General features: G+C 49.8%; 2 protein-coding genes across 5 annotated transcripts; both read right to left on the bottom strand.

Moving 5' to 3' along the window:
• Nucleotides 2,250–4,957, bottom strand: GJB4 (gap junction protein beta 4). Of its 2 annotated transcripts, none has more exons than XM_018041168.1 (2): nt 4,878–4,957; nt 2,250–3,361 (listed from the first exon to the last, which is right to left on the bottom strand). In XM_018041168.1, exon 2 carries the CDS (start codon nt 3,293–3,295, stop codon nt 2,495–2,497), a length of 801 nt encoding a protein of 266 aa, XP_017896657.1. In that variant the 5' UTR covers nt 3,296–3,361; nt 4,878–4,957; the 3' UTR covers nt 2,250–2,494. The 2 variants fall into 2 exon arrangements, with proteins under 2 accessions (XP_017896657.1, XP_017896662.1); XM_018041173.1 differs by lacking the exon at nt 4,878–4,957 and adding an exon at nt 4,225–4,870.
• GJB5 (gap junction protein beta 5) lies at nt 6,197–9,472 on the bottom strand. 3 transcript variants are annotated; one of them, XM_005678730.3, is made up of 3 exons: nt 9,337–9,472; nt 7,945–8,071; nt 6,197–7,400 (listed from the first exon to the last, which is right to left on the bottom strand). In XM_005678730.3, the coding sequence occupies exon 3, from the start codon at nt 7,374–7,376 to the stop codon at nt 6,555–6,557; it is 822 nt and encodes a 273-aa protein (XP_005678787.1). In that variant the 5' UTR covers nt 7,377–7,400; nt 7,945–8,071; nt 9,337–9,472; the 3' UTR covers nt 6,197–6,554. The 3 variants fall into 3 exon arrangements, with proteins under 3 accessions (XP_005678787.1, XP_005678786.1, XP_005678789.1); XM_005678729.3 differs by lacking the exon at nt 7,945–8,071; XM_005678732.3 differs by lacking the exon at nt 7,945–8,071 and having other exon boundaries at nt 6,197–7,397.

Raw genomic sequence — 26,735 nt, 5'->3', positions numbered from 1 at the left:
AATTAATTAAAGAAAAAGAATATGGAACCAGTCTTCCATGGATATCAAGGGATGGCTGTATAAACTGTACCCCTAAGGATGTCTTGAATTCATTTAATTATGGTATCCTTATTATTTCTTTGTCCTAAATGTTCCTAGACTGCTTTTAAAATATGTTCTCAAAAAGAGTTACACTTAAAAACAACAACAAAAACTTTCAGTTCCGTCCAGTCGCTCAACTGTCTTTTGACTTTTTGCGACCCCAGGGACTGCAGCACGCCAGGCTTCCCTGTCCATCCCCAACTCCCGAAGCTTGCTCACACTCATGTCCATGGAGTCGGTGATGCCATCCAACAATCTCATCCTCTGTCATCCCCTTCTCCTGCCTTCAATCTTTCCCAGGATCAGGGTCTTTTCCAATGAGTCAGCTCTTCACATCAGGTGGCCAAAAATATATATTGTAGGCTGGATTAATTAAAGCAACAACAACAAAACACACAAACGAGGAAACACTTTGCTGAACTCCCTGGGCTGGGTGTGGTGGAGGGTTCAGATTCAGATAAATGAGACATGGTCCCTTTTGTCAAGCAGCTCATAGACCATATTTACTCATTTAAAAACATTTATTGAAGGCAGCTGGGGAGCTGGACGACTCAGCGTCCTATGTGTCAAGGGCCCACAGGCTGATGGGGAGAACAGACCCCTCCAATTTGGGGAGAGTGGCTGAGGGGCAGGTGAGGCTGGCACACGGAGGAGGTTAAGGCTGTCTCTGGGGTTTGAGGAAGCGTCCCAGAGGAGGGAGGAAGGGCATTCCAGGCAGAGGGAACAGCATGTCTGAAGGCTGGAGGCACGACCCAGCGTGATGTGTCTGGTTGAGGATCCTCAAGCCCTTTGGTGTGTTACTGGTGGTACCAGGAGAAAGGGGGCTTCCCTGGTGGTTCATACAGTGAAGAATCTGCCTGCTATGCTGGAGACCCGGGTCTGATCCCTGTGTCAGGAAGATCCCCTGGAGAAGGGAATTGCTACTCACTCCAGTATTCTTCCCTGGAGAATTCCATGGACAGAGGAGCCTGGCAGGCTACAGCTCATGGGATCTCAAAGAGTTGGACACAACTGAGTGACTACCACTTTCACTTTTCAGGAGAGAGGAGGGGGTGTTGTGGGGCTGGGGAGGTCAACAGGGTCTGGTGGAGGGCAATGGGGATGGTGGTCGTAGTGGAGGGACTTTCAAAGCCAGAGGAGTGATGTTGTTAGATTTGTACACAACCACTCTGTCCTTGTAGAGGAGGGCAGGGGGAGAGGCCCAGTGGGAGGGGTAGGCTATGGAGTGGGAGAGGAGAGGCAGACTCGGGAAACTTTCAGGGGCTGAAATCAGTGGGATTAGGTGCCACACTGAGATGTGGGCCATGAGGGGCTGGGAGGTGGGGAGAGGCAGAGGATGCAAGACCCATTCCTGGCTTGGACAACTGGGTGGGTGGCAGTGTTGTTCATGGTGGGGTGTTGGGGGGTGGGTGGGCAGTGATGCTTGAGGAGAGCATCTTTTTTGGGGAAAGATGACATGGTCAGCTTAGGGGTTGCTGAATGGGAGGTGCCTGGGGGTCTCCCAGAGGGTTGTCCCATGAGTCAGACTGGTGTGGATGCTGGGACTCAAGCTAGTCCAGCTCGTTTCAGGAACTGTTGAGGTCTGAGTGGTGTGTGTAGGGTGGAAGGATTGTGTATTCAGTAAAGAGAAATCCCTCAGCCTTAAGGATCCATGAAGAACCTGTCAGCTTGGAGGCACTCCATGGGTCCTGGCCCATGGGGATGGGCCTCTTAAACACGCAGGCAGACGCCCCATCCCGGACTCTCTCTCAGCGCTGTCCCACCCACACCAGGCCTTCCCCCTCATCCTTCGAAGGATTCACCCCTGGGTACCTGTGCTGGGCAGGGTTAGGGAGGCCTGGATGGGGGAGCCATGGGCACTTGGCTGAGGGGCACCAACTCATACTGGCACAGGGTCTCCTAGGATCTCTCTTCCTGCTTTGACCAGCTGGTTGCAGAGTCCAGAGACCACTGGATCAACCTCTGGGCTTCCCACCACCTTGTGGGGGCAGGCTCTGTGGGGTGTGTGTTGGGAGTGTGTGTGTGTGTGTGTGATGGGTAAACCTGGATCTGAGGTTCCAGGACTCAGATGCCCACTGAGTGGTCTTGGCCGCCTCTCCAAGGTCCATTGTGACCCCCCCTCCCCTACTTTCCTTCCCATCCCTCTCTGTCCCCGATCTGCAAAGTACTGAGAAAATCATATTTATTAAGGACTTGACATACCCTATCGCCATATACAAAAGTCCCCATCAGCTATCAGCCTGCCTCCCCCGGGGCTCAGGACCCAGAAACCAAACTGCTTCCTAGCATTGGTCCCTGGGTGGGCATCTGGAGCTCCACACCTGCCTTCCCCACCTGCCCTGTGGTGGCTTTCTGGAACAGGCTTTCTGGAGCAGGCAGAGAGTCTGGTGGTCTCAGCTGCCGACCTCACCAGTTATGGAAACCCACCTGCATCAATCGTGGTCATTTCAGCCTTCATTAGGACAGAGTTCCCACCTTGGGGGTGCTCCCCCGGGGAGAGGGCATATGGTGGACATGCCTCCGGCAGGTGAGCCCGGCGCCGAGACCCTCGGGGCCTGGGGCCAAGGACCTCCAGGCACCTCTTGCCCACCAGGTAGGAGACCTCACTGAGGTTGAGGAGGATGCAGAGGACGGCCGTGGCCACCATGAAGTAGGTGAAGATCTTCTTCTCAGTGGGCCGGGAGATGTAGCAATCCACGGTGTTGGGGCAGGGCGACTCGGAGCAGGCCACCACCCGGGGCATGTTGTAGTCCTTGTAGAGGCGATGGAAGACGTAGAGGAAGCCCACGTCGACGGCCGCCTTGAAGAGGAGGCTCAGCAGGTAGGTCCACCAGAGCCCGCCCCGCTTCTTGTCCAGGTTGTCGTACAGGGAAGGGGCGTGGGGCCCGTGCTTCCGGCGGTGCTTCCGCTCCCGCTCCCGGCGGTAGGCCACGTGCATGACCACGAAGAGCGAGGGGCACGTGACCAGGATGAGCTGCAGGGCCCAGAGGCGCACGTGGGACACGGGGAAGAACTGGTCATAGCAGACATTGGGGCAGCCCGGCTGCTTGGTGTTGCAGACGAAGTCCTTCTGCTCATCGTCCCACACCTCCTCGGCCGCCACCACGTAGACCAGCACGCGGAAGATGAAGACCACGGACAGCCAGATGCGGCCCAGCGCCGTGGAGTACTTGTTGACCCCGCTCAGCACATCCCGCAGGAACGCCCAATTCATGCTGACCCTGGCCTCGCTTCCCTGAGTGGACGATCTTGGCCCCTGGCTTCACAGGGCTGGAAGAACCTGGAAATGGGTACCTTCATTAAGGGTGTGATGGGCACATGATTTCACAACCATCGTGTTATCATGTCCACACTGGCCATGACTTGGTGGGGTAGCGATTGCCATTGTCCTAGATTCAGAGGGAGGGAGCTGAAGCCCAGAGAGGCACCCGCCCAAGGCGCGTGGCTGGAAGTGGCAGAGCTGGTCTTGAGCTCCCATCTTCCAGTTCCAAAATCAGGACATATTTTATTCTATAAAGTAATAGGTACACGTGAAGGGTAATCATCCTGTAATGATGTGCCTACCAAGCTCGCTGACTCCAACCTTCGGCTCTACGTGTCGCACAGCTTCTAAAGAAACACTGAAAAATGTGGACTGGATGATCCACTGTTCGGTCAGCTGCCGGGCTGGACCGGGCAGGAGGGGAGGGATGTGTATCTGTATTTTTTTTTTTTTTGCCACACCATATAGCATGCAGAACTTCTCCAGTCAGGGATTGAGCCCACGCCCCCTGCAGTGGAAGCCTGGAGTCTTAACCTCTGGACCACCAGGGAAGTCTGAGGGACATGTATCTTTATTCTTCAACTTTCTCCAACTGAGCACCAGCCTGAGCCAGGCCCCGTGCAGACCTCAGATAATATCTACCCTCATCTTTCTGGCTCCAGGACATTCCCCCACCTGACATTCCCTTCCAAAGCAAACAGGCTCTTTGGAATCACGGTGGCTTGGTATCATCCTGCCAGCTCCTGTTTCAGTGCTGGCCCTGAGGGCTGACTGTCCTCACCCCACTGGGTTCTCTGGAATTCTAACCATTCCAGCCTTTGGGAGGGACTGGGGAAGGGACAGGGGCAAGATTCTGGCATGGTCCTCCCCCCGCCGTCTACCTTTGCTTTCAGAGACACCTTCCTTCTCCGTTGGCTTGCTGGCTGTTTGCTGCCCATGTGGGCCATTGTGTCGTTCAGGCCATGTCCTGCGTGCTCCATCCTCCACACCCCTTAGGTGGAGTGCCATCTTGTCCTACTCTGCCTCTGGCTCCTCCCCTGCCCTGACTCAGGAATCAACCATCTTCAGACCTGGTGCCTTTGGGACATTTTCTGAGCACCGTCCTCTATCTGTCCTGGCAGAGTGCCTCATGGGTACCTAAATAGTCTATTTACCTGTTTTCCATGCCAGACTGTCAGCTTCTGGAGGGCAGCCTCTATATCTCATTCATCTCTGATTCCCTAGGACTCAGGACTGAGCCTGGACCAGTGAGCACACAGTAGGCATTTGTGCGTCCTATGTGTGCTCAACCCAACTGAAACCCCACTACTTCCTCATCCCGCCTCTTACTTTATCTCATCCCTAGTCTCCTGTCTTCCCTCTGGCCTGGCAGGACAGTCCTTCCCCTTCCTTCGGGCTTCCCTGGAGTTTCTCCAGAGATCCTGTCTGCCCCTACATCTCCCAAAGCCCAGCCCACAGCCCTCGGTCCCCTGGGATCCTCAGCCCACCGGGTCTCTGCCTCCCAGCTCAGTCTCCTGCCCGATTTGGTCCTCACCTTGCTTGGTTCTAGCAGCCACTCTCCTGTCCCTGGGCTGGCGTGTCTGCCCGTCTGCCTGGGGACCTCCTGGAGGCAGCTTTTGTTCCTCACTCCCTTGCTGGGTGGGGCTTTCTGAACTAGTGAGCCAAACGGGAGTGACCGGGTGGGCAGGCAGGCAGGCAGGCAGGTGGGCGGACTTCCCGGGCACATGTTCAGGGCAAACACCTGTGGCTCTTTTCCGCTGGCCCACGCCGTCTCTGCAGCTCAGTGGGCATGGCTGGGTCTGGCTCGCCATGCTGACAGGTATATGGGTGAAACTGCCTGAGCAGACGCTGGAGCCTGGTATGTTCATGGTCGGGCCCAGGTAAGCACCAAATGGCATTTTTCCTGCCCCTGCCTCCCACGCCGTTGCCTAAATGTCACTGTCCTCTTGTCCCTAGGCCTGTCTCCTACCCATTTCTCTGGAAGCCTGGTGGTGAGACCCTCAGCAGCTCACATCTATGGAAAGGGGCAACCTTGATTCAGCCCAGGATTGCACTGGCCCTCCTCCTGCTCCCTGCTTGTGGCAGGATGTATCTGAGTGGTGAGACGTAGGGGTGGGAGGGCCTACCCATCCACCCACCCTCTGTTCCTCTTGATGAGGCACCGCTGTCCAGGTGGAGACAAGGAATGCAGATTGCAGCATGAAATTCTCCAGCTGGCATGGGGCCAGGCATGGCCTCCCAGTCCACCCTCCACGGGCCTGGGCTTCTGGGGAAGTAAGAGCCTGACCCGGTGGGGGCTGCAGAGGGGCCTTGGGCCTGGGATAGGGAAGGTTAATGTGCAGCCAGGGAGGGGCTCCTCCATCTCATTTCCCACAAGCATTTATAGAGCAGTTCCTAATACCAGTAATTAACGTTTATGTGGCCTTTTACAGCCGGCTAACCTCGTCTGAAGCCGTGAGCTCATCCCACCTCACAGCCATCCCATCAGCTCGATATTATTAACCCACTTTGGAGAGGAGCTGCAGTTGCTCTCCCAGAGTCCCAGTGGAACTTGGGTTCAAAGTCAAGCGTTATGACTAGAAGTCCATGAACTTTCCCCTGAGACACACAACTGCTTATTCACTAAGCTTCATTCTCTTTGCAGACAACCCATGGGCCTAAAACTGCAACTGGGGATAAAGGCTAGACTTGACCCAGAGCAAGGAGCATGACCCCCCAGGAGTGCTGGGGGTCCTCTTGCTGCTGCTGCTAAGTCATGTCAGTCCTTACCTGGCTAGATCAAGTGCAGCCCTGTGCAGGGGTGAAAAGTTAATGAAAGGAGTCAATAAAGCTCGCCAAGGTTGAAGGAGCAAAGGTCACCTTGTATCAGTGAATGAATTGAATTTTATTAAGCCCTGACCATGGACCCCACACTTTGGAGGCATGTGCACGAATATTCTCTTATTAAACCCCTCCTCACAGCGCCAGCCTTGTTCAGCAGGGCTTATCATCTCCATTGTATACAAAAGGAAACCGAGGTTCAGCTCCAGGTGGGAACTTGCGCAAGGTCACACAGCTGGTATAGGTGGCAGGAACTTGGGGAGAAAGGATTTGAACCCAGGCCACCTGACTCTCCCTCTTGGCTGCCCCTACTCTCAGCTCAGCACTCCCGCCCCCAAGGCTGCACCCTGGCTCCCAGGTCCTTCCAACCCAGGCCTGATCAGGCAGCCCCTCACAGCATGGTTTTCTTCACATGGTCTTGAGGGTGGTCTGGTAAGAGTGGAGGGGGAACATCTGAGCCCAGAAAGATGAGGTCGCCTGAGAGGAGATCACCCTGTTTGGAAGAAGAGGTGACCCAGTCCAGGCGGTGGTCCAGGCTCTCAGACCAGGCTTTCCTGGCCGCCAGGCACTCCCGGCATCTCTTGCTCACCAGGTAGGCCAGCTCCACCAGGTTGAGGACGATGCAGATGAGGGCTGTGATCACCATGAAGAGAGTGAAGATATTCTTTTCCTCGGGCTTGGAGATGAAGCACTCCACCACGTTGGGACACGGGGCCGCGTGACACTTGACCACGCGGGGGAGGGTGTATCTGGGGTAGATGGAGTGGAACACGTAGAGGAATGTGGCATCCACGCCGGCCTTGAACACCAGGCTGCAGATGTATGTCCACCAGAGCCCTCCCCGCTTCTTGCCGGGGTCCAGGTAGAGGCGCCCGCCGTCCTTCCCGACGGCCTCTTGGTGCTTCTTCTCCCGGGCCTGGCGGTAGGCCACGTGCATGACCACGAGCAGCGAGGGGCACGTGACCAGGATGAGCTGCAGGGCCCAGAGGCGCACGTGGGACACGGGGAAGAACTCGTCGAAGCACACGTTGGAGCAGCCCGGCTGGCGAGTGTCACAGTCGAAGTCGCTGTGGTCGTTGCTCCACACTCGCTCGGCCGTCACCAGGTACACCAGCACGCGGAAGATGAAGACCAGGGACAGCCAGATGCGCCCGAAGGCTGTGGAGTACTTATTGGCCCCGCTCAGGAGCCCCTCGAAGATCCCCCAGTTCATGGTGGCCCCCGGCGTCGGCGGCTACTGTGGAGAGAGGATGATGGTCATTTCCCACGTTTAGAGAGCACTCCCTCTCCCTGCTTTATAGAACTGGGTCATCAGCTTTGATCCTCATGGCCATGGCAGAGCTGGGCTCTATCCTTGTCCCCTTTACAGACAGGGGTACTAAGGTTCAGAGGGGTTATGCAGGGTCACACCTGATCAGTTGCAGAGGTGGGCCTGGAGCACAGGTACTTCAGCCCAGAACCAACTGTCCCCCATAAAAGTGAGCGAAGCCACCTGCTCCTCCCAGGGCTTAAGGGGGTGGCTAATGCCACCTTCCCTGTCTGTCCTAACCCTGGCCCTTCCCCCTCCTCAGTGGTCCAGATTTTGGAATGCCTTTTTTTTCCCTTTTTGAGCATGGCTCTCTCCCCTCTTAGGCAGCCTCTTCCCAAGGGGAACCTGTTCTGTGCCTTTTACTCAGCTTGGGAGATGGGGCTAAAGAGAAGGTTGGAACCTTGTCCCCAGACTCCCATCTGGTCTAACGTTAGAAATATCCAGACAGTTGTCCTGCTCATGTGTGACTCACTTGAAGCAAGGCCAATGGCAAACCAGCTGGAACTAGAAGAAGGGAACATTGATTCTCTTTGTATGTTAGGCTTCAAAGAGGAGTTGTGCTTCCCAAACTGGCATTCCATGGAACCCTGCTCAATGGCCTGGCAACAGAAGCAAAGAGAAGGATTCCATGTTTAAGAAAGGTAGGCAAGCACTGTGTTCAGTTTGCCTGACCCTGCGATTACATTCACATTATGAATAAGGGGTCAGAATAGGTAGCACTGCACCAGCTCTTCTGATCACAGAACCTTTTCTTTTTGTCGTCTTGTGGGACAGCCTTGTCAAGACACCAAAATGAGAAATGCCACTCTGGTCACTTCTACTGGTGAGTTTGTGAGCACACAGGAATCCGATTTACCTCCAGTTGGGCAACGTGACTATGGTTCAGAGTGAGGAGTGCCTGTGTGTGCTCTTGGAAACTCTCTGTCTGGTTCCTGGGGGGTCCACTGATGTGTGCAACATGGTCTCACCACCCTGGGCTCCCCAGAACCTCAGGGAGCCTGTCTGCACAGCCTCCTGCTTTAAGGGGTTCCTGCTGCCATTTCCAAGTCTGCTCCAGATCGGAGGTCACCATGCTGTTCTCCCCTCCATGCGCCGCCCCCCCCCATATTATCCGAGCAGTTGGCATGAATCAATACAGCAACTGTACACAAGGGTATATGTTTGATTCCCTGTTTACAGATGTGGAAGGAGGTTACACAAAGAGGTTAGTTCATTTGCCCACAGTGACACAGGTGGTAAGCAGCAGAGCTGGGACTTGAACCCAGGCAGGCTAGCTTCCTGGCCCACACTCTGGGTCCGGGCTGCTTTCCTCAGGTTTTGGGAAGCTGCCTGATGTGTGCACTCCCTGCCCCAGCCCCACAGATCCCCAGGGAGGGAGGCTGGAGTGACTCTGCCCCCTACCCTGTCTCTCTGCTCTCCTGTCTATACTACCTACAACTTGAATGTGGGGCCCCTGCTCTGAATCTCCTGCTGGTCTCTGCTCAGTCCTGCCTGAGGTGGGCGGAACCCCTGGCAGCTTCTCAGGGAGCATCTGAGGAGGCTCCAGCCCAGGGCTCCCTGCCCAGCCCAACCCAGAGCGGGGGCGGGGTTTCGCAGGCCCAGGCAGGGATGCCCGACCTGCTCAGCTCCTCGCCCCTCTGTGAGCCCCTCTCCCACTCAGTCCTCGGCTCCTACCTCTGCTCACAGCTGAGGAGAAAGGGGGAGCACCCAGAGCAGGGGCGGGTGGGGCCCTTCCCTTCTCCACCATCAGGATGGCCATGTGCCCCGGCCACTCCCCTGACTCGCAGTCAGCGAAGTCTTCCCGCAGCTGGGTGTGCCAGGTGTGCCGAGGGCACCTCTGGACACAGATGGCCTTTGGCCTTACCTGAGCGGCTACTTCTCAGGGCTCTCTGGGCACCGGGTCCTGGCCGCCAGCACTCCAACTTGGTGGGCAGCCGGCACTCATGTCAGAACCAGGGAGGGTGTTTGGGAAAACCTAGGACAGCCTGCGGATTTCCGCAGGCAGCCTGGGTGTGCCGCGGGCCAGGGGGAGGAGCAGCTGTGCTGGGAATTGCCATTGGCTGGGCCCCAGCCTCCCAGGACTGCCTCTCATGAGGCCCAGGAGACTTATGGTTGCCCTCTTTTCAGGGCACTGAGCCTAAAAATCCTGGTATCCTCTTGGGGACAACGACAGGTTCACTCTGACCCTTGGCTTGTCTTCCCATCCCTGGCCTTGTGTGGGAGGAGCCAAGGCCTGTCCTCTCCAGAAATTCCTTCTGATTCTTCCTGGGACTCTATGGGCTGCTCCAGACTCTCCTCCCTCTCCAGTTACTCCTCAGGGCCTTTCGTTCTTATGGCTTCAGTGACCTGTGGAACTGAGTCCCAAATTCTGTCTCCAGCCCACATGCTTTTGCCAATCAATAGCCCCAACCTGGATGCCTTTCCGTCACCTTTCTCCTTGACTGGCCTCTTCCCAGAAGCTTTCCCTGATTGTGCAGGCTTAGGGCCTCATCTTGGGGCTTCCACGGCCCTGAGCTTTCACGTTATCATCGGATGGCATTGAAATAGTTGAACTTGCTCCAGGTGGGACTCACCTGTTGAATGAACAAATCAGTCCCCACCAATGGACATTTTTTAGGGGCTTGTCATTAGCAAGACGCAACACAGATCAGCCCCAGACCCTCAGGAACTCACCCACTTGGCCTTAATTACCAGCTGATAAGTCTAGCACCAGCTGCACAGCCTCTTACGACTGCACCGATGTCAGGCAACAGTCACTAGGCCCAGGCTCCCACTGCTGCTGGAATCTACTTCAGTCTTTGCACCCTGACACTGAGCACATAAGGGCTTACACAGAGTCAACCTCTCCCCGACATACACAGCCCCATCTCTCCCCAAAATATGTACACCGAGCCCCTCCCCAGCCCCTGCACAGCTGCCTGTCCTTCACCCTCCACCCCTGGCCCGGAAGAGCGACTCTCTACCTCATTCTTTAAATTCAAGAATCATTCCTGAGATTTGGCTCTGAGCCAGGTGCTGTGTTTGGCCCTAGGTTACACGGATAAAGAGAGGATCAGGAGTGGTTGGCAGGGTCTCCCTTCTTGGGTGTGGGCTAAGTCTCTTCAGTCGTGTCTGACTCTTTGTGACCCCATGGACTGCAGCCTGCCAGGCTCTTCTGTCCATGGGACTCTCCAGGCAAGAACACTGGAGTGGGTTGCCACGCCCTCCTTCCCCCCCAGGGGATCTTCCTGACCCAGGGACTGAACTAACATCTCTTGTGTATCCTGTGTTGGCAGGCGGGTTCTTTACCACTAGCACCCCCTGGCACACAGATGGGCCCAGAGATACACAGGTATAAGGATGTCCTTGAGGGCAAGCTCCAGTAGAAGGGACTCGGGGCGGGCAAGTCCTGTCCAGAGCAGGTGCCTCCCTGTCTAATGAGTCAGGCAGACGAGGGAAGTGCCTGACTGCAGGGACGTCTGCATCTGGGCCTCACTCCCCTACGGCTGGAGCTCAAGCACCGCTACATGTGGGTCCACAGCGCTGCATCTGCAGTATCCCAACCCTGGACTTGAATCTCACTTCTGGCACGTTCAGGTCTGTTTCTCGGGTGTGCACTGAGACGTCTCGTGCCCTGTGAGGACAGTGTGTGCAGTGCAGGGCGCTGGCTTTGTGGCCTGAATCCGGCCTGGCCGCTGCCTCTCCGTGCTGGGCGTCAGTTCCCTGTCTGTGCAGTGCGACCGTAGTACCACCTACCTTGGAGGGTTGGCACGAGGATTAGCCCAGCCAACAGAGGCACAGTGCCAGACAGTGCCCGGCACAGAGGAGGCCCTTCCTGCCACTGCCTCTGGCATGTGAACTGCCTGCACACGCCTAGCATGTGGTGGGTCCCCATACGGCTCCCCCCTCCCCACTCTTCACCTCCTCTCCCTGAGACGAAGGAAGGCAGAGAAAGGATGGGAGACAGATGACTCACCAGAGAAAATCTCACAGGATGGATGATAACTTTGGGATAAAAAGACAAAACCTGGGTCAGGCAGTGACTGTTGGGGAGTGGGGAGGGTAGGCAGGGCATCCCCTGGAGGGTTTCTCGTTACTGCCTGGATGAAGCCTGTTGGGTTAGCGTCTAGATGTTCTTTATCAGCAGGTCACATGGGCCTGAATTCAATGGACGATGTGTCCGAGAGCCACAAACAGTGCAGGTCCACAGCAAGCGTGGCATATCCCACACGCTCTTACACACAGGCCACACCGTGGGCCCAGCGCTGCACACGTGTGGGGCAGTGCTGGACCCTGGATGCCTAGTATGGGGCCTGTTAGGTACCATGTTAGGCCTCCGCTTACGTTTATGGAATGAATGATGTGTGAAGCGCATGCACTCTGCAAAGAGAGAGACACACACAACTACCCGCCTCTGCATTCTTCCTCCAAGCTATCACCAAGTACGGGAGAGAGGAGACGTGTGCATAGATTGGGCATGGCACTGTGGGCAGAGCTGTAAGAGACATGGAACAGAGAGGGTAGTGTCAGGCTCTGCCAGAGGAAGACCCAGACAAGCTGCCATTTAAGCCGGGTCTTGAAGGATGTGTAGGAATTCATCAAGAGGCGCCAAGGAGGAAAGGCCTTTGAGGCAGAGGGCTTAGAGCCTGCAGTGAAAGATGAGGGAAAAGCTTTGGAGAGTGGGTTGGAGGAGGGAGTGGTAGGTATAAGGCGAGTGCAGAGAAAAAGAGAGCAAGCCGGGCAGTCAGGCAAGAAAAGGGAATTTATTAGCGGGCAGAGAGAGGGTGACTGGCTCTTAAGGAGAAGCAGTGCCCTCCCTTTCTGACGGGGTCCTTAGACCCCACCCATGGAAAGCTGTCTGAGATCACGTAGCCAGAGGCCTAGAATCTGGTGATCTCGCAGCTTTGAGAAGATGGGCGCCAGTGAGATAATAGGATGCCATTGGGGCAATTTGGTCAGTCTCACAGATCACTGTGATTTATTCTTTGCTTGCTTGCTTGGGAGGTCGACATAACGAGCCATCTTATCAATAAGACCCCATGTGGGCCCTATCAGTGGTGGTGCTAAAAAGCAAGGATGTTCTGGACCAAGAAAGATCTGGAACACTCTGCTAAATGGTCTGGATTATCTCTTGTGCAGAGGGAGGCCTCGGGGAAGGAAGGAGGCTGCGTGATCAGATTAGTATGGCCAGTCCTCATTCTTTGTGGTAGTTATGTTCTGTACGTCACCGCAAACACTGAATTAGCTAATCCAGAGACTTTGCCAGCAGAGGAAATATAGGGTATGGTTCCCACGAGCCTCTGACCACGACATTTTCATCAACTGATCAATATATAACCATGTTTTGTGTGTGTTTCTCTTGAAAGATACCTTATATACAGTGTTGAGTCATTACTGTTGAACTCACAGCCAACAGCACTATAACTCACTCCTGAACAAAGCTCATCCTTCTCTCCTTTTATTTTTGGCCTTGGTGTGTAGGATCTTAGTTCTGCAACCAGGGATTGAACCTGTGCCCCCCTGCAGTGGAAGCACAGTGTCTTAACCACGGGAACCAAATATCCCCGTACAAAACTCATCTAACACTGGTGTTTTCTCCCCAGGTCCCATCACAACCTTCCTGTGCTCGGGAATACCAGACAACTTCAGCGCCACACTTGGGGGCCAGTTTAAACAGCAGAATCACCTCCACAAGCACAAAAATGAGAAAAAATAGCAACCACTCGACCTCCCATGGGACATTTGTTTACAGTATCAGCTGAAACTGGAAGACAAAGCATCTGCTTGTTCAACCTCAGCTGGGACCTTGCATATCAGGCGACCCAAGCGTTCCCTGCTCTGTGCCTGTCCAAGGTGACAGCGAAGGCATCACGAGTATTGATTTTGGGGTTAAACAAGTAGATTTTAGTGACTCGATGAACTCATCCATATGGAATCTGTAAACAGTGATGATTGTATGTGTAGAAAGCTCCATCTGTGCGAGAGAAGAGGCATATGAGACCAGGTAAAAAAACCAGTTTACAGGGTGAGAGCAGGTTGTTGGAGATGGGGAGGTTCTTCCCGGATGTTCGGGAGTCAGTGGTTCAGTGTTCCACGTGCTGAGAGGGTGTGGAGGGCGGTTACTTGGACTGTTCATAGCCAGCAGCTGGCAGTAATAGCTAGGGAGGTACTTTGGGGGTTCCCAGCCCCAAGGAGGTGGTGGGCGCCACTGGAGTGGGCCAGGTGGCTTTGGGAGAGTGTATGGAGTGAGAAGAGATGATGGTCCAGGCAGGGCTCTCAGGAGCACTGACATTTTAGGAAGCAGATCAGAAAGATGCTCTTGGAGGAGAAAGCACAGTCAGGGCGGGCAGAGGAGGAAACCTAGGGTCAGAGAGGCTGGTCAGGTCCCTGGGGACTTTTGCTAGAGGGATTTCTGCAGTGATGGGGATGGAAGCCAGAGAGCAGTGGGTGGAAAGTGCAGACTGCATGTGTTCAGGAAGCTGGCAAGTGAGGGAGAAAGGCAGGGGGCGTCAGGGCTGGAGAAGGGCTTGCTCCTTCTAGGGAGATGGGGACAGACGTCAAAGGAGCCGCTGCAGAGCCAATGCGCTGCAAATAGACCTGCCACCCTCTCCCCTTCCCACTCTGCTCTTTCTTGGCTCCCTGGCTCCTACTCTGCCCTCTGTGTCCCCCTAGTCCTTAGCCCAGGCATTCCCGCCTCTTGTCATCACCTCTGACATGTTCTGGGTTGGACTGACCCCTACCTGTTCTCCCAGTTAATGGGTGTAGGGTAGGTGAGAGTAGGAGTCTTTTCCGGTGACCAGTTATCCCCCCAGGCTCCCTTCTGAATGCACAGGCACCAGGACCTGATACCCCACCAGTTACCTATTAAAATTGCTATTCCTAACAGACAGCATACTTTGGGTCCTGGAGTAACAAGCTAGGTCGGCCAGTGGGGCCAAGGTGGTGTCTTTTCACTTCCCACTCGGGAGGTGGGGAGGTTGGGTGATGGGGTAATAATGTCAGTTTCATCGCTGGATGCCTCCTCTGTGCCAGAAACTGGGCCAAGCGCTCTAAATGCATCAGGCGTGTAACACTGCCCCCTCTTCCCGCACCCCTCTCTAAGATGTTGCCCACTTGCTACAGTCATCTTTGGAAAACATGGTAAAACAGCCTTAAAATGTTCCAGGTCTTTCAGAGTCTCCCCTCATGTCTTGAAATAAAAAAAATCTCTCATGGCTGGACTTCCCTGGTGGTCCAGTGGTTACGAATCTGCCTGCCAACACAGGGGACATGGGTTCGAGCCTGGTCTGGGGAGACCACACAGGTGGTGGGGCAACCAAGTCTGTGCTCTGTAACTGCTGAAGCCCAGATACTCTAGGGCCCGTGCTCCGCGAAGAGAGAAGCCACTGGAGGAGAAGCCCGTACAGCAACGAAGCCCAACCAAAAATAAATAAAAAATCCCCTGTTGGCTAACACGGCCTGTAAAATCTTGAGCCACCTGGCCTCTGCCGCTCTTTGTTCCCTTCCGTGTTTGTGCTTTAGCACCGTGGCCTTCTTTTAGTTCTTAGAATGGAGGAATCTCCTTGTTATCTCAGGGCCTTTGCACATGCCTTAATGTTCTTTCTTCGTTTTCTCTGAGGAAAAGTGCAGTGACCCACAACAGACTGAGCCAGACCTGCCTGTGAGTGTCTGAGGGTCTCCTGTGGATGCGTGGGTCAGCTGTCGCCTGCTGCAGGGACAAAGGCGCCAGCAGCAGCAGTCTTGGGAGGCTGGCATAAGTCCTCCTGGAGGTTGCCGACAGCCCTCCCATAGAGCCTGTAGGCATGAATCTGAGCAAACTCTGGAAGACAGTGAAGGACAGGGAATCCTGGTGTGCTGCAGTCCATGGGGTCTAAACAACAAAACGAGAGCTTGTAGCCCTGGGATTGGGTTGCCTCAGGCCAAACAACTAACAGGAAGGGAGCACAGCAGACACTGGGTTAAAAATTTACTGAGCGTGGCCCTGTGCACCAGAGCAAGACCCGGTTTTCCCCTTAGTCAGTCCCTCCCATCAGGAAGCTTGCACGAGCCTCTTATCCTCATCTATCAGACAGAAGAAGCAAGAACTACAATCCACAGACTCCAGAATGAAAGCTATAATCACAGAAAGCTAACCAAAATTATCACATGGATCACAGCCTTGAGCAATCCTAAGAAGCTATGAGCCATGCCATGGATGGACGAGTCATAATGGAGAGTTCTCTGCAGAAGAGATGGCAAACCACTCCAGTATTCTTGCCTTGAGAGCCCCATGAACAGTATGAAAAGGCAGAAAGATATGACACCGGAAGATGAGCACCCCAGGTTGGTAGGTGTCCGATATGCTCCTGCAGAAGAACAGAGAACTAACTCCAGAAAGAGGGAAGGGGCTGCGTCAGAGCACAAAGGATGTGCCCGGTGGTGAAAGGAAAATCTGATGGTATAAAGAACAATACTGCACCTGTGCTAAGTCGCTTCAGTTGTGTCCGACTCTTTGCGATCTATGAACTGTAGCCCATCAGGCTCCTCTGTCCGTGAGATTCTCCAGGCAAGAATACTGGAGTGGGTTTCCATGCCTTCCTCTGGGGGATCTTCCTGACCTAGGGACTGAAATTGCCTCTCCTGTGGTTCCTGCATTGGAGCCAGATTCCTTACCACTGAACCAACAGCGATGCCAAACACCTTTAGTTTCTCCGTAAGAGGAAGTCAATATTCAGTCATTAATGTTTTGCTGTCTTATTTGGGAATGACCCAGCTATCCAATAAACTTCGCTCACTTAATTTAGTGTAACTCTAGAGTTTCAAGTTACAAAAATCTGGAGAGAATATTTTAGACGTATTTCTAAAGCATAATCATTCTTAACAGTTTATCTAAAAGCTTTCTCATTTATATTTTGTTTCCTTAAAAGTTTCTTTATATGGAATTGGGCCACCACTCACTGGCAGGTGTGTCATTTAGCCTTCAGTTTCAGTCAGTTCAGTCTCTCAGTCATATCCCAGTCTTTGTGACCCCATTGACTGCAGCATGCCAGGCCTCCCTGTCCATCACCAACTCCCGGAGCCTACTCAAACTCATGTCCATTGAGTCAGTGATGCCATCCAACCATCTCATCCTCTGCTGTCCCCTTCTCCTCCCGCCTTCAATCTTTCCCAGCATCAGGGTCTTTTCAAATGAGTCAGTTCTTCCCATCAGGTGGCCAAAGTAGTGGAGTTTCAGTTTCAGCATCAGTCTTGCCAATGAATATTCAGGATTGATTTCCTTTAGGATGGAATGGTTGGATCTCCTTCCAGTTCAAGGGACTCTCAAGAGTCTTCTCCAACACCACAGTTCAAAAACATCAATTCTTCAGTGCTCAGCTTTCTTTATAGTCCAACTCTCACATCCATACATGACTACTGGAAAAACCATAGCTCTGATTAGATGGACCTTTGTTGGCGAAGTAATGTCTCTGCTTTTTCATCTGCTGTCTAGGTTGGTCATAGCTTTTCTTCCAAGGAGCAAGCGTCTTTTAATTTCATGGCTGCAGTCACCATCTGCAAGGATTTTAGAGCCCAGAAAAATAAAGTCTGTCACTGTTTCCATTGTTTCTCCATCTATTTGCCATGAAGTGATGGGACCAGATGCCATGATCTTAGTTTTCTGAATGTTGGGTTTTAAGCCAATTTTTTCTTTTCTTTTCTTTTTTTTTTTTAATTTTTACTTTATTTTACTTTACAATACTGTATTGGTTTTGCCATACATTGACATGAATCCACCACGGGTGTATACAAGCTCCCAATCCTGAATCCCCCTCCCACCTCCCACCCCATATCATCTCTCTGGATCATCCCCATGCACCAGCCCCAAGCATCCTGTATCCTGTATCGAACATAGACTTAAGCCAATTTTTTCACTCTCCTCTTTCAGTTTCATCAAGAGGTTCTTTAGTTCTTCTTTGCTTTCTGCCATAAGGGTGGTGTCATCTGCATATCTGAAGTTAGTGATATTTCTCCCAGCAATCCTATTTCCAGCTTGTGCTTCATCCAGCTTGGAATTTTGCATGATGTACTCTGCATATAAGTTAAATAAGCAGGGTGACAATATACAGCCTTGACGTACTCCTTTCTCTATTTGGAACAAGTCTGATGTTCATGTCCAGTTCTAACTGTTGCTTCTTGATCTGCATACAGATTTCTCAGGAGGCAGGTTAGGTGGTCTGGTATTCCCATCTCTTTCAGAATTTTCCACAGTTTGTTGTGATCCACACAAAGGCTTTGGCATAGTCAAGAAAGCAGAAGCAGATGTTTTTCTGGTATTCTCTTGCTTTTTCGATGATCCAACGGTGGCAATTTGATCTCTGGTTCCTCTGCCTTTTCTAAATCCAGCTTGAACATCTGGAAGTTCATGGTTCGTGTACTGTTGAAGCCTGGCTTGGAGAATTTTAAGCATTACTTTGCTAGCATGTGAGATGAGTGCAATTGTGCGGTAGTTTGAGCATTCTTTGGCATTGCCTTTCTTTGGGATTGGAGTGAAAACTGACCTTTTCCAGTCCTGTGGCCACTGCTGAGTTTTTCAGATTTGCTGGTATATTGAGTGCAACACTTTCACAGCATCATTTGTTTTTAGGGTTTGAAATAGCTCAACTGGAATTCCATCACCTCCACTAGCTTTGTTCCTAGCGATGCGTCTTAAGGCCAACTTGACTGTGCATTCCAGGATGTCTGGCTCTAGGTGAGTGATCACACCATTGTGATTGTCTGGGTCATGAAGATCTTTTTTGTATAGTTCTTCTGCGTATTCTTGCCACCTCTTCTTAATATCTTCTGCTTTCTGGTAGGTGCATACCATTTCTGTCCTTTATTGTGCCCATCTTTGCATGAAATGTTCCCTTGGTATCTCTAATTTTCTCGAAGAGATCTCTAGTCTTTCCCATTCTATTGTGTGCCTCTATTTCTTTGCACTGATCACTGGGGAAGGCTTTCTTATCTCTCCTTGCTATTCTTTGGAACTCTGCACTCAAATGGGTATATCTTTCCTTTCCTCCTATGCCTTTAGCTTCTCTTCTTTTCTCAGCTATTTGTAAGGCATCTTCAGACAACCATTTTACCTTTTTGCATTTCTTTTTCTTGGGGATGATTTTGATCACTGCCTCCTGTACAATGTCACAAACCTCTGTCCATAGTTCTTCAGGCACTCTACCAGATCTAATCCCTTGAATCTATTTGTCACTTCCAGTGTATAACTGTAAGGGATTTGATTTAGGTCATATGTGAGTGGTCTAGTGGTTTTGCCTACTTTCTTCAATTTAAGTCTGAATTTGGCAATAAGGAGTTCATGTTCTGAGCCACAGTCAGCTCCAGGTCGTGTTTTTGCTGACTGTATAGAACTTCTCCATCTTTAGCTGCAAAGAATGTAATCAATCTGATTATCACCATCTGGTGATGTCCATGTGTAGTCTTCTCTTGTGTTGTTGGAAGAGGGTGTTTGCTGTGAACAGTGTGTTCTCTTGGCAAAACTCTGTTAGCCTTTTCCCTGCTTCATTTTGTACTCCAAGGCCAAGTTTGCCTGTTATTCCCAGTATCACTTGACTTCCTACATTTGCATTCTAGTCTCCTATAATGAAAAGGACATCTTTTTTGGGTGTTAGTTTCACTGATTCCTAAAATATCGATGTTCACTCTTGCCGTCTCTTGTTTGACCACTTCCAATTTGCCTTTATTCATGGACCTAACATTCCAGGCTCCTATGCAATGTTCTTTACAGCATTGGACTTTACTTCCATCGCCAGTCACATCCACAGCTGGGTGTTATTTTTGCTTTGGCTCTGTCTCTTCATTCTTTCTGGAGTTATTTCTCCAGTGATCTCCAATAGCATATTGGGCACCTACTGATCTGGGGAGTTCATATTTCAGTGTCCTACCTTTTTGCCTTTTCATACTGTTCATGGGGTTCTCAAGGCAAGAATACTGGAGTGGTTTGCCATTCCCTTCTCCAGTGGACCATCTTTTGTCAGAACTCTCCACCATGACCTGTCCATCTTTGGTGGCCCTATACTGCATGGCTCATAGTTTCATTGAGTTAGACAAGGCTGTGGTCCATGTGATCAGTTTGGTTAGTTTTCTGTGATTGTGGTTTTCAGTCTGTCTGTCCTCTGATGGAGAAGGATAAGAGGCTTATGGAAGCTTCCTGATGGGAGAGACTGACTGAGGGGGAAATTGGGTCTTGTTCTGATGGGTGGGGCCAGCCTCAGTAAATCTTTAATCCAATTTTCTGTTGATGGGCGGGGGCTGTATTCCCTCCCTGTTGTTTGACCTGAAGCCAAACTATGGTGGAGGTAATGAAGATAATGGCGACCCCCTCCAAAAACTAAGTGACCCCCTTCACTTAGCTTGCTGATGTGTTATAAAGAATGTATACTGAGGCTCAAGGACTAGTCCACCATCTTGGACTGATTTGCTTCTAATTAATCCATTTCATGTCCCCAGGCTACCTCATTCCTTCAAAGTTTGTGCCCTGCCCCTTCCCTCCTATTTCATCCCCCATCCCCCACCCCCGGAGATTTTACTCCCATACTCTTATTGGAAGCAGAGGGGTGACGTCCATCTTATGTAACTGCTTCAAGTCTGAGTGGGGGTGTCGACTCTGCCTGTCAGGGAGTAAAAATCTCTGGACTGTGAGCTAGGGGCCCCAAGGGCAGGACAGTTTCTGATTTTAGTCAGTATGGGCTAGAACGTTTGCATAGCCATCACCTTGATGAGGAGCTAGTGTGATTGCTTGTATGCCTTTCTATGAATCGTTCTGATAATGAAAGGCTTCTCTGGTGGCTCAGATGGTAAAGAATCTGCCCACGATGCTAGAGACCTGGGTTTGATACCTGGGTTGGGAAGATCACCTGGAGAAGGGAATGACAACCCACTCCAGTATTCTCGACTGGAGAATTCCATGGACAGATGAGCCTGGCAAGCTACAGACCCTGAGATCACAAACAGTCAAACAGGACTGAGTGATTAACACTTTCCCTTTCCTTGATAATGAAACACTTTTTGTAACAGCATCAGAGTACAAAAAGGTATGGTTAAACATCTGATTAATTGATAAAGAAACTTGGTTACAGTAGCCAGAATTATGAATGATCACATTTAACATACAAAATAATTCTAGCTAAATGTTTCTCTTTAAGACAACTTGGGGGCCATCTAATGTATCCCAAAGCTAGCTGGAAACCAAAAGAACTTTAATTAAAATTTGATATTGGGAAGCTTGTCAAAAAGGTTTAAAACACTTGGTTAAGATCATCAGTCGCCGTGAGACAAGACACATTCCTTAGCCAAAGTAACCATGGATCTCAAAAGCAAATTATACAAATCACTTAAAAGCAAAGAACCTGATATGGTCTGTCATCAAAAACAGTGTTTCAAGAACACTTGAGAGAGAAACCAAACCCAGTCTTGTTCTAGTCCATTTCTAACAAAAAATCCATTTATCCAACTAAGCTTGGTCCAATCTCAGAGAATCCCGATCATGCATAATTCAATATCTTATTTCTTACATCTTCTACTGAAAAACACATCTTACTTTTCTTAAAAGTTTTTCTTTTTTTTTTTTTTAACGTTGAATTACTTTTCTTGTTGACAAATCTGTAAAAGATGGAATAAGGTCTTATTTGACCTCTAGTACACCTGGGTACAACAATAATATTATACTTAACACTGATAACTCTAAGGACATTTCTATATTAATCAAACCAACAAGTTTAAGCCACCTTCAATAGCAGATATCAATTCAGTACTGAATATTTCCCAGATCATGGGTCCTAAAATTTATCTTGGCCAATGTTTAATTTTAAGTGCTTACTTTCAAGTCAATTAAAATAGTCCATTTACAAGTTAACTTTTACATAAAGACTGAACCGAGAAATCTCAATTTTTCCCTCTTGAGTTCAAAAGGCTTTTTCCCATTCCCTATTCTGTTTATTTTTTTCTCCCGACGGTCTGGGCACAGGGAGAGAAATATCAGTTGCTTTTCATGGAGGCATAGTTGAAGATCTCTTGGTCTTGTAAAAATACCCTGAAGGGGTGGTGGCTTCAAGATGGAACAAATCTTACCCATAACAAAGCTGGTCAAAGAGGAAAAATCCCAACCACTCTTTCACTACAGGCAGAGCCTGAAGCAACAGGGAAGGCTTCCTGGTGTTGTCACATGTGAGCCCTGTCTTGTTACTAATATTTACCACAGTCATTCTAAGTACTGGCATATGCATCAACAAACAAACAATATCAAGTATTAATCGGATACTGAATATTTCCCGGTTCACATGAACCTGAAATCCTTTAGCTTACTTTCTCTTGCACTTAGAATTGTTTGATTTTTAAGTGCCTACCTCCCAGTGGTAAAGAATCTGCCTGACAATGCAGGAGACTCAAGAGATATGGGTTCGATCCCTGGGTCAGGAAGATTCCCTGGAGAAGGGAATGGCAACCCACTCCAGTATTCTTCGTGGAGAATTCCATGGACAGAGGAGCCTGGTGGGCTGCAGCCCATGGGGTCCCATATAATTGGACACAACTGAGCACCTAACCACGCATGTACTTTTCTTGAAGCCAGTTAAATAGAGCACACTTACAAATTAATCTCAGGAGCAATAAAGAGACAAAGATACATACTGAGGTATACATATATCCAAATAGACGCAACAAGAGATCTCATAACTTTGTTTTCCAAACTTAGTCATGAATCAGATATCATAATATAAAACAATAGTTTATAAATAACAGTTGGAATAAGAAAAAAAATTTAAGGCTTCTTTTCCTGTTTTTTTTTTTTTTCTTTTTTTCCTCTTCATTTTTAGGAATTAAAGATGGTTTAGATAAATGTCCCTGAGATCCATGGTGTCAAGGCACAAGGAGAGAAAACGATCTTCTCCTGGTAGGACAATTTCAGAAAAATTTAACCAATTTTCTCTGGAGTCTAAAGAATATTGTGGCAATACAGTAAAAAGAATCATCTTTTTCTGTGGTCATAGTTTCACAGCCCAAATTTAGACCAGACAGTGCTCAAATTGGCCCTGATGACTAGGGCGGACTTGTCCCAGCAGGGATTTTTCCTCGAGGGGGTGGGGTCTTGGTATGATCAGCCCAGACTGTTAATTATAGAAGAATCCTGAACCTAAGATGACTTCAGTCTGTTTTCTCATCCGGTGGCAATAAAGATCTAATTGTAAGAGAGTCATTTTTAGGCCTTTTTTTAAAGGCATTGGATCATAGCTCTGTGTCTACCTGTCCCTCTCATGTTGGGGAGTAGAACCTTAGAGGAAATGCTTCCCATTTCAGCTCAAACCGTTTGTACCAGTTGTCAGTGTGCTCAGACCAACCTGCAGGCTCAAACCAAAGGAACAAAACCAAGCCAGCCAAACCCAAGCAAAACCTCACCAGCTGGAAGTCACACTGGAAATAAAATGGATGGCAAAGAGATGCTCAGAAATCAAAAGTCAAACGGCACAAATGCCCCAAATATGACTTCCCAGTCCCCCTAGACATGCGACCTTGTCCAACACGCACCTTACAAACGGAGTTGCCTTTCACAGGGAGAACTCCCCAAACTGGAATCAAAGTTCCCCCAACAGGCAAGGTCAAAGAGGCCCTGGTGTGCACTCCAGGAGACTTACCAAATTGCTGGCGGGTGTGTTGCGAGGTACCAAATGCCCTCTTTCTGATCCTCCAAAAGTGACGTCTTCTTGGAGTAGATGTCTGGGGCAATGCAGAGAAGGGGAAACGAAGGTGTCCTCAAGACAAAGAAAGCCTGGGCAGCTGCTAGGGCAACCTCTCCCCTATTCTCCACAGCAGCCTTGGAGCTCCTCAGCCAAGATGGTGGACAGGGTGTGACCAAGGCCCAACCCTACAGCAGGGGAACCCTGACGATCTGACCTCAGAGAAATCCTCCAACCTTCCACTCCCCGGGAGGAAGCTGGTGCAGAGAGAAATCCCCAAGCATCCAGTCAAGCTGAGTGGCCCCGAGGGGCCGCCTGCCAATGATCAGATCCAGGACGAGACCCCAGGTTTGTTGCCAAAACATTGGCTTTTTGTGCATCCATGTCAAACAGAAACACAGAAACACAGTTAAGGAGGAGAAGTAAAGACTGGCTTTATTACCTTGCCAGGCAAAGGGGAACAGAGCAGGCTACACAGCAAGAACCGAGCCTGATGTTGTAAAGAACAATGTTGCATAGGAACCTGGAGAGTTAGATCCATGAATCAAGGTAAATTGGACGTGGTCAAGCAGGAGATGGTAAGAGTGAACACTGACATTTTATGAATGCGTCACATTTTGCACATTTGCATTTTGGAAGGGGAATGGGCGAATTTAATTCACATGACCATTTTATCTACTACTGTGGGCAAGAATCCCTTGGAAGAAATAGAGTTGCCCTCATAGTTAACAAAAGAGTCTGAAATGCAGTATTTGGGTGTGATCTCAAAAACGACAGAATGATCTCTGTTTGTTTTCAAGGTAAATCATTCAATATCACAGTAATCCAAGTCTATGCCTCAACCATTAATGGTGAAGAAGCTGAAGTTGAATGGTTCTATGAAGACCTATAAGAACTTCTAGAACACACAAAAAAGTTGTCCTTTTCATCATAGAGGACTGGAGTGTAAAAACAGGAAATCAAGAGATACCTGGAGTAACAGGCAAATTTGGTTTTGGAGTACAAAATGAAGCAGGGCAAAGGATAACAGAGTTTTGCCAAGAGAACACACTGGTCATAGCAAACACCCTCTTCCAACAACACAAGAGATGACTCTACACATGGACATCACCAGATGGTCAACACCAAAATCAGATTGATTATATTCTTTGCAGCTAAAGATGGAGAAACTCTATACAGTCAGCAAAAACAAGACCTGGGACTGACTGTGGCTCAGAACATGAACCCCTCATTGAAAAATTCAGACTTAAATTGAAGAAAGTAGGGAAAACCACTGGAGCACTCAGGCATGACCTAAATCAAATTCCCTTATGATTATGCAGTGGAAGTGACCAACAGATTCAAGGGATCAGATCTAGTAGGCAGAGTGCCTGAAGAACTGTGGATGGAGGTTCATAACATTGTACAGGAGGTGGTGACCAAAACCATTCCAAAGGAAAAAAAATGCAAGAAGGCAAAATGATTGTCTGAGGAGACTTTAAAATAGCTGAGAAAAGAAGAGAAGTGAAAAGCAAAGGAAAAAGACATACCCAACAGAATGCAGAGTTCCAAAGAATAGCAAGGAGGGATAAGAAAGACTTCTTAAGAGAACAATGCAAAGAAATAGAGGAAAACAATAGAATGGGAAAGACTAGAGATCTCTTCAAGAAAATTGGAGATACCAAGGGAACACTTCATGCAAAGATGGGCACAATAAAGGGGAGAAATGGCAAAGACCTAAAAAAAGCAGATGAGATTGAGAAGAGGTGGTAAGAATACACAGAACAACTATACAAAACAGGTTTTAATGACCCGGATAATGATGATGGTGTGGGCACTCGACTAGAGCCAGACATCCTGGAGTGTGAAGTCAGGTGGGCCTTAAGAAGGATGACTAAGAACAAAGCTAGTGGAGGTGATGGAATGCCAGTTGACCTATTTCAAATCCTAAACGATCATGCTGTTAAAGTGCTGGACTCCATATGTCGGCAAATTTGGAAAACTCAGCAAATTTTGGACTGGAAAATGTCAGCTTTCATTCCAGTCCCAAAGAAAGGCAATGTCAAAGAATGTCAAACTACTGTACAATTGTGCTCATTTCACATGCTAGCAAGGTAATGCTCAAAATCCTTCGGGCTTCAGCAGTACGTGAACTGAGAACGTCCAGATGTACAAGCTGGTTTTAGGAAAGGTAAAGGAACCAGAGATCAAATTACCAACATCTGCTGAATCATAGAGAAAGCAAGAGAGTTCCAGGAAGACATCTACGTCCGCTTAATTTCGACTATGCTAAAGCCTTTGACTGTGTGGGTCACAACATACCACACCACCTGACCTGCCTCCTGAGAGGCCTGTGTAGAGGTCAAAAAGCAGCAGTTAGAACCAGACATGGCGCAACGGACTGATTCAATATTGGGAAAGGAGTTCATCAAGGCTGTATACTGTCTCCCTGCTTATTTAACTTCTATGCAGAGTACATCATGTGAAATGCTAGGCTGGACGGACCCCAAGTTGGAATCAAGATTGCTGGGAGAAATACCAACAACCTCAGATACACGAAGAAACCATTCTAATGGCAGAATGTGAAGAGGAACTAAAGAGTCTCTTGATGAAAGTGAAAGAGGGGAGTGAAAAAGCTGGCTTAAAACGCAACATTCAAAAAACGAAGATCATAGCATCCGATCCCATCACTTCATGGCAAATAGATGGGGAAAATGTGGAAAGAGTCACAGATTTTTATTTTCTTGGGCTTAAAAAGCAGAAACTTTGCTGACAAAGGTCCATATAGTCAAAGCTATGGTTTTTCCAGTGGTCATGTTCAGATGTGAGAGTTGGACCATAAAGAAGGCTAAGCGCTGAAGAACTGATGCTTTTGAATTGTGGTGCTGGATTCTTGAGAGTCCCTAGCACAGCAAGGAGATCAAACCAGTCAATCTTAAAGGAAATGAACCCTGAATATCCATTGGAAGGACTGATACTGAAGCTGAAGCTGCAATACTTTGGCCACCTGATGTGAAGAGCCAACCTATTGGAAAAGACCCTGACGGCTGGGAAAGATGAAGGCAGGAGAAGGGATGACGTGGTTGGATGGCATCACCGACTCAATGGACATGAGTTTGAGCAAACTCTGGGAGACAATGGAGGATAGGGAAGCCTGGCTTGCTGCAGTCCACGGGGTCGCAAAGAGTCAGAAACGACTGAGTGGCTGAACAAGCTAGCTAGCATCATGTTCCAGACATAAATGTCACTCTCAGAAAAGCCACCCTCAACCCTTGTAACTAGGGCAGGTTCTTTGCTTTTTGTTCTCTTTGTGTGTGTCCCTGTCACAGCTGCATCCCTAGAGCCATCGGTGTGCTTGTGTGTTTCATGTCCTCTTCTCCTTTAGACTATGATCTTCACAAGGACCAGGCCCAGAGGCCGGGCCGTGGGGACCATGCTCATTGCTGCATCTCCACAGCCTGGCATGGCACCTGGCACATAGTGAGTGCTTTATGGATATTTGAAGATGAGTGGAGGAATGATTCTGGTTATCGAAAGCAGAAAAGCCACAGCACTGCAAATCCTTGGGCATGAGGGTGCTGAAGTGATACAGTTTTGAGAGCTCAGGCTATGAAACTCAGCT

The sequence above is a fragment of the Capra hircus genome, chromosome 3 (assembly GCF_001704415.2).
Source record: "Capra hircus breed San Clemente chromosome 3, ASM170441v1, whole genome shotgun sequence".
NCBI lineage: Eukaryota > Metazoa > Chordata > Mammalia > Artiodactyla > Bovidae > Capra > Capra hircus.
The sequence above is the reverse complement of the archived record's forward strand: the minus strand, read 5'-3'. Positions and strand labels throughout refer to the sequence as shown.

Excerpts from the sequence above, each read along its gene's own strand:
- GJB4 (XM_018041168.1), bottom strand. The coding sequence starts at position 3,295 with ATGAATTGGGCGTTCCTGCGGGATGTGCTGAGCGGGGTCAACAAGTAC.
- GJB5 (XM_005678730.3), bottom strand. The coding sequence starts at position 7,376 with ATGAACTGGGGGATCTTCGAGGGGCTCCTGAGCGGGGCCAATAAGTAC.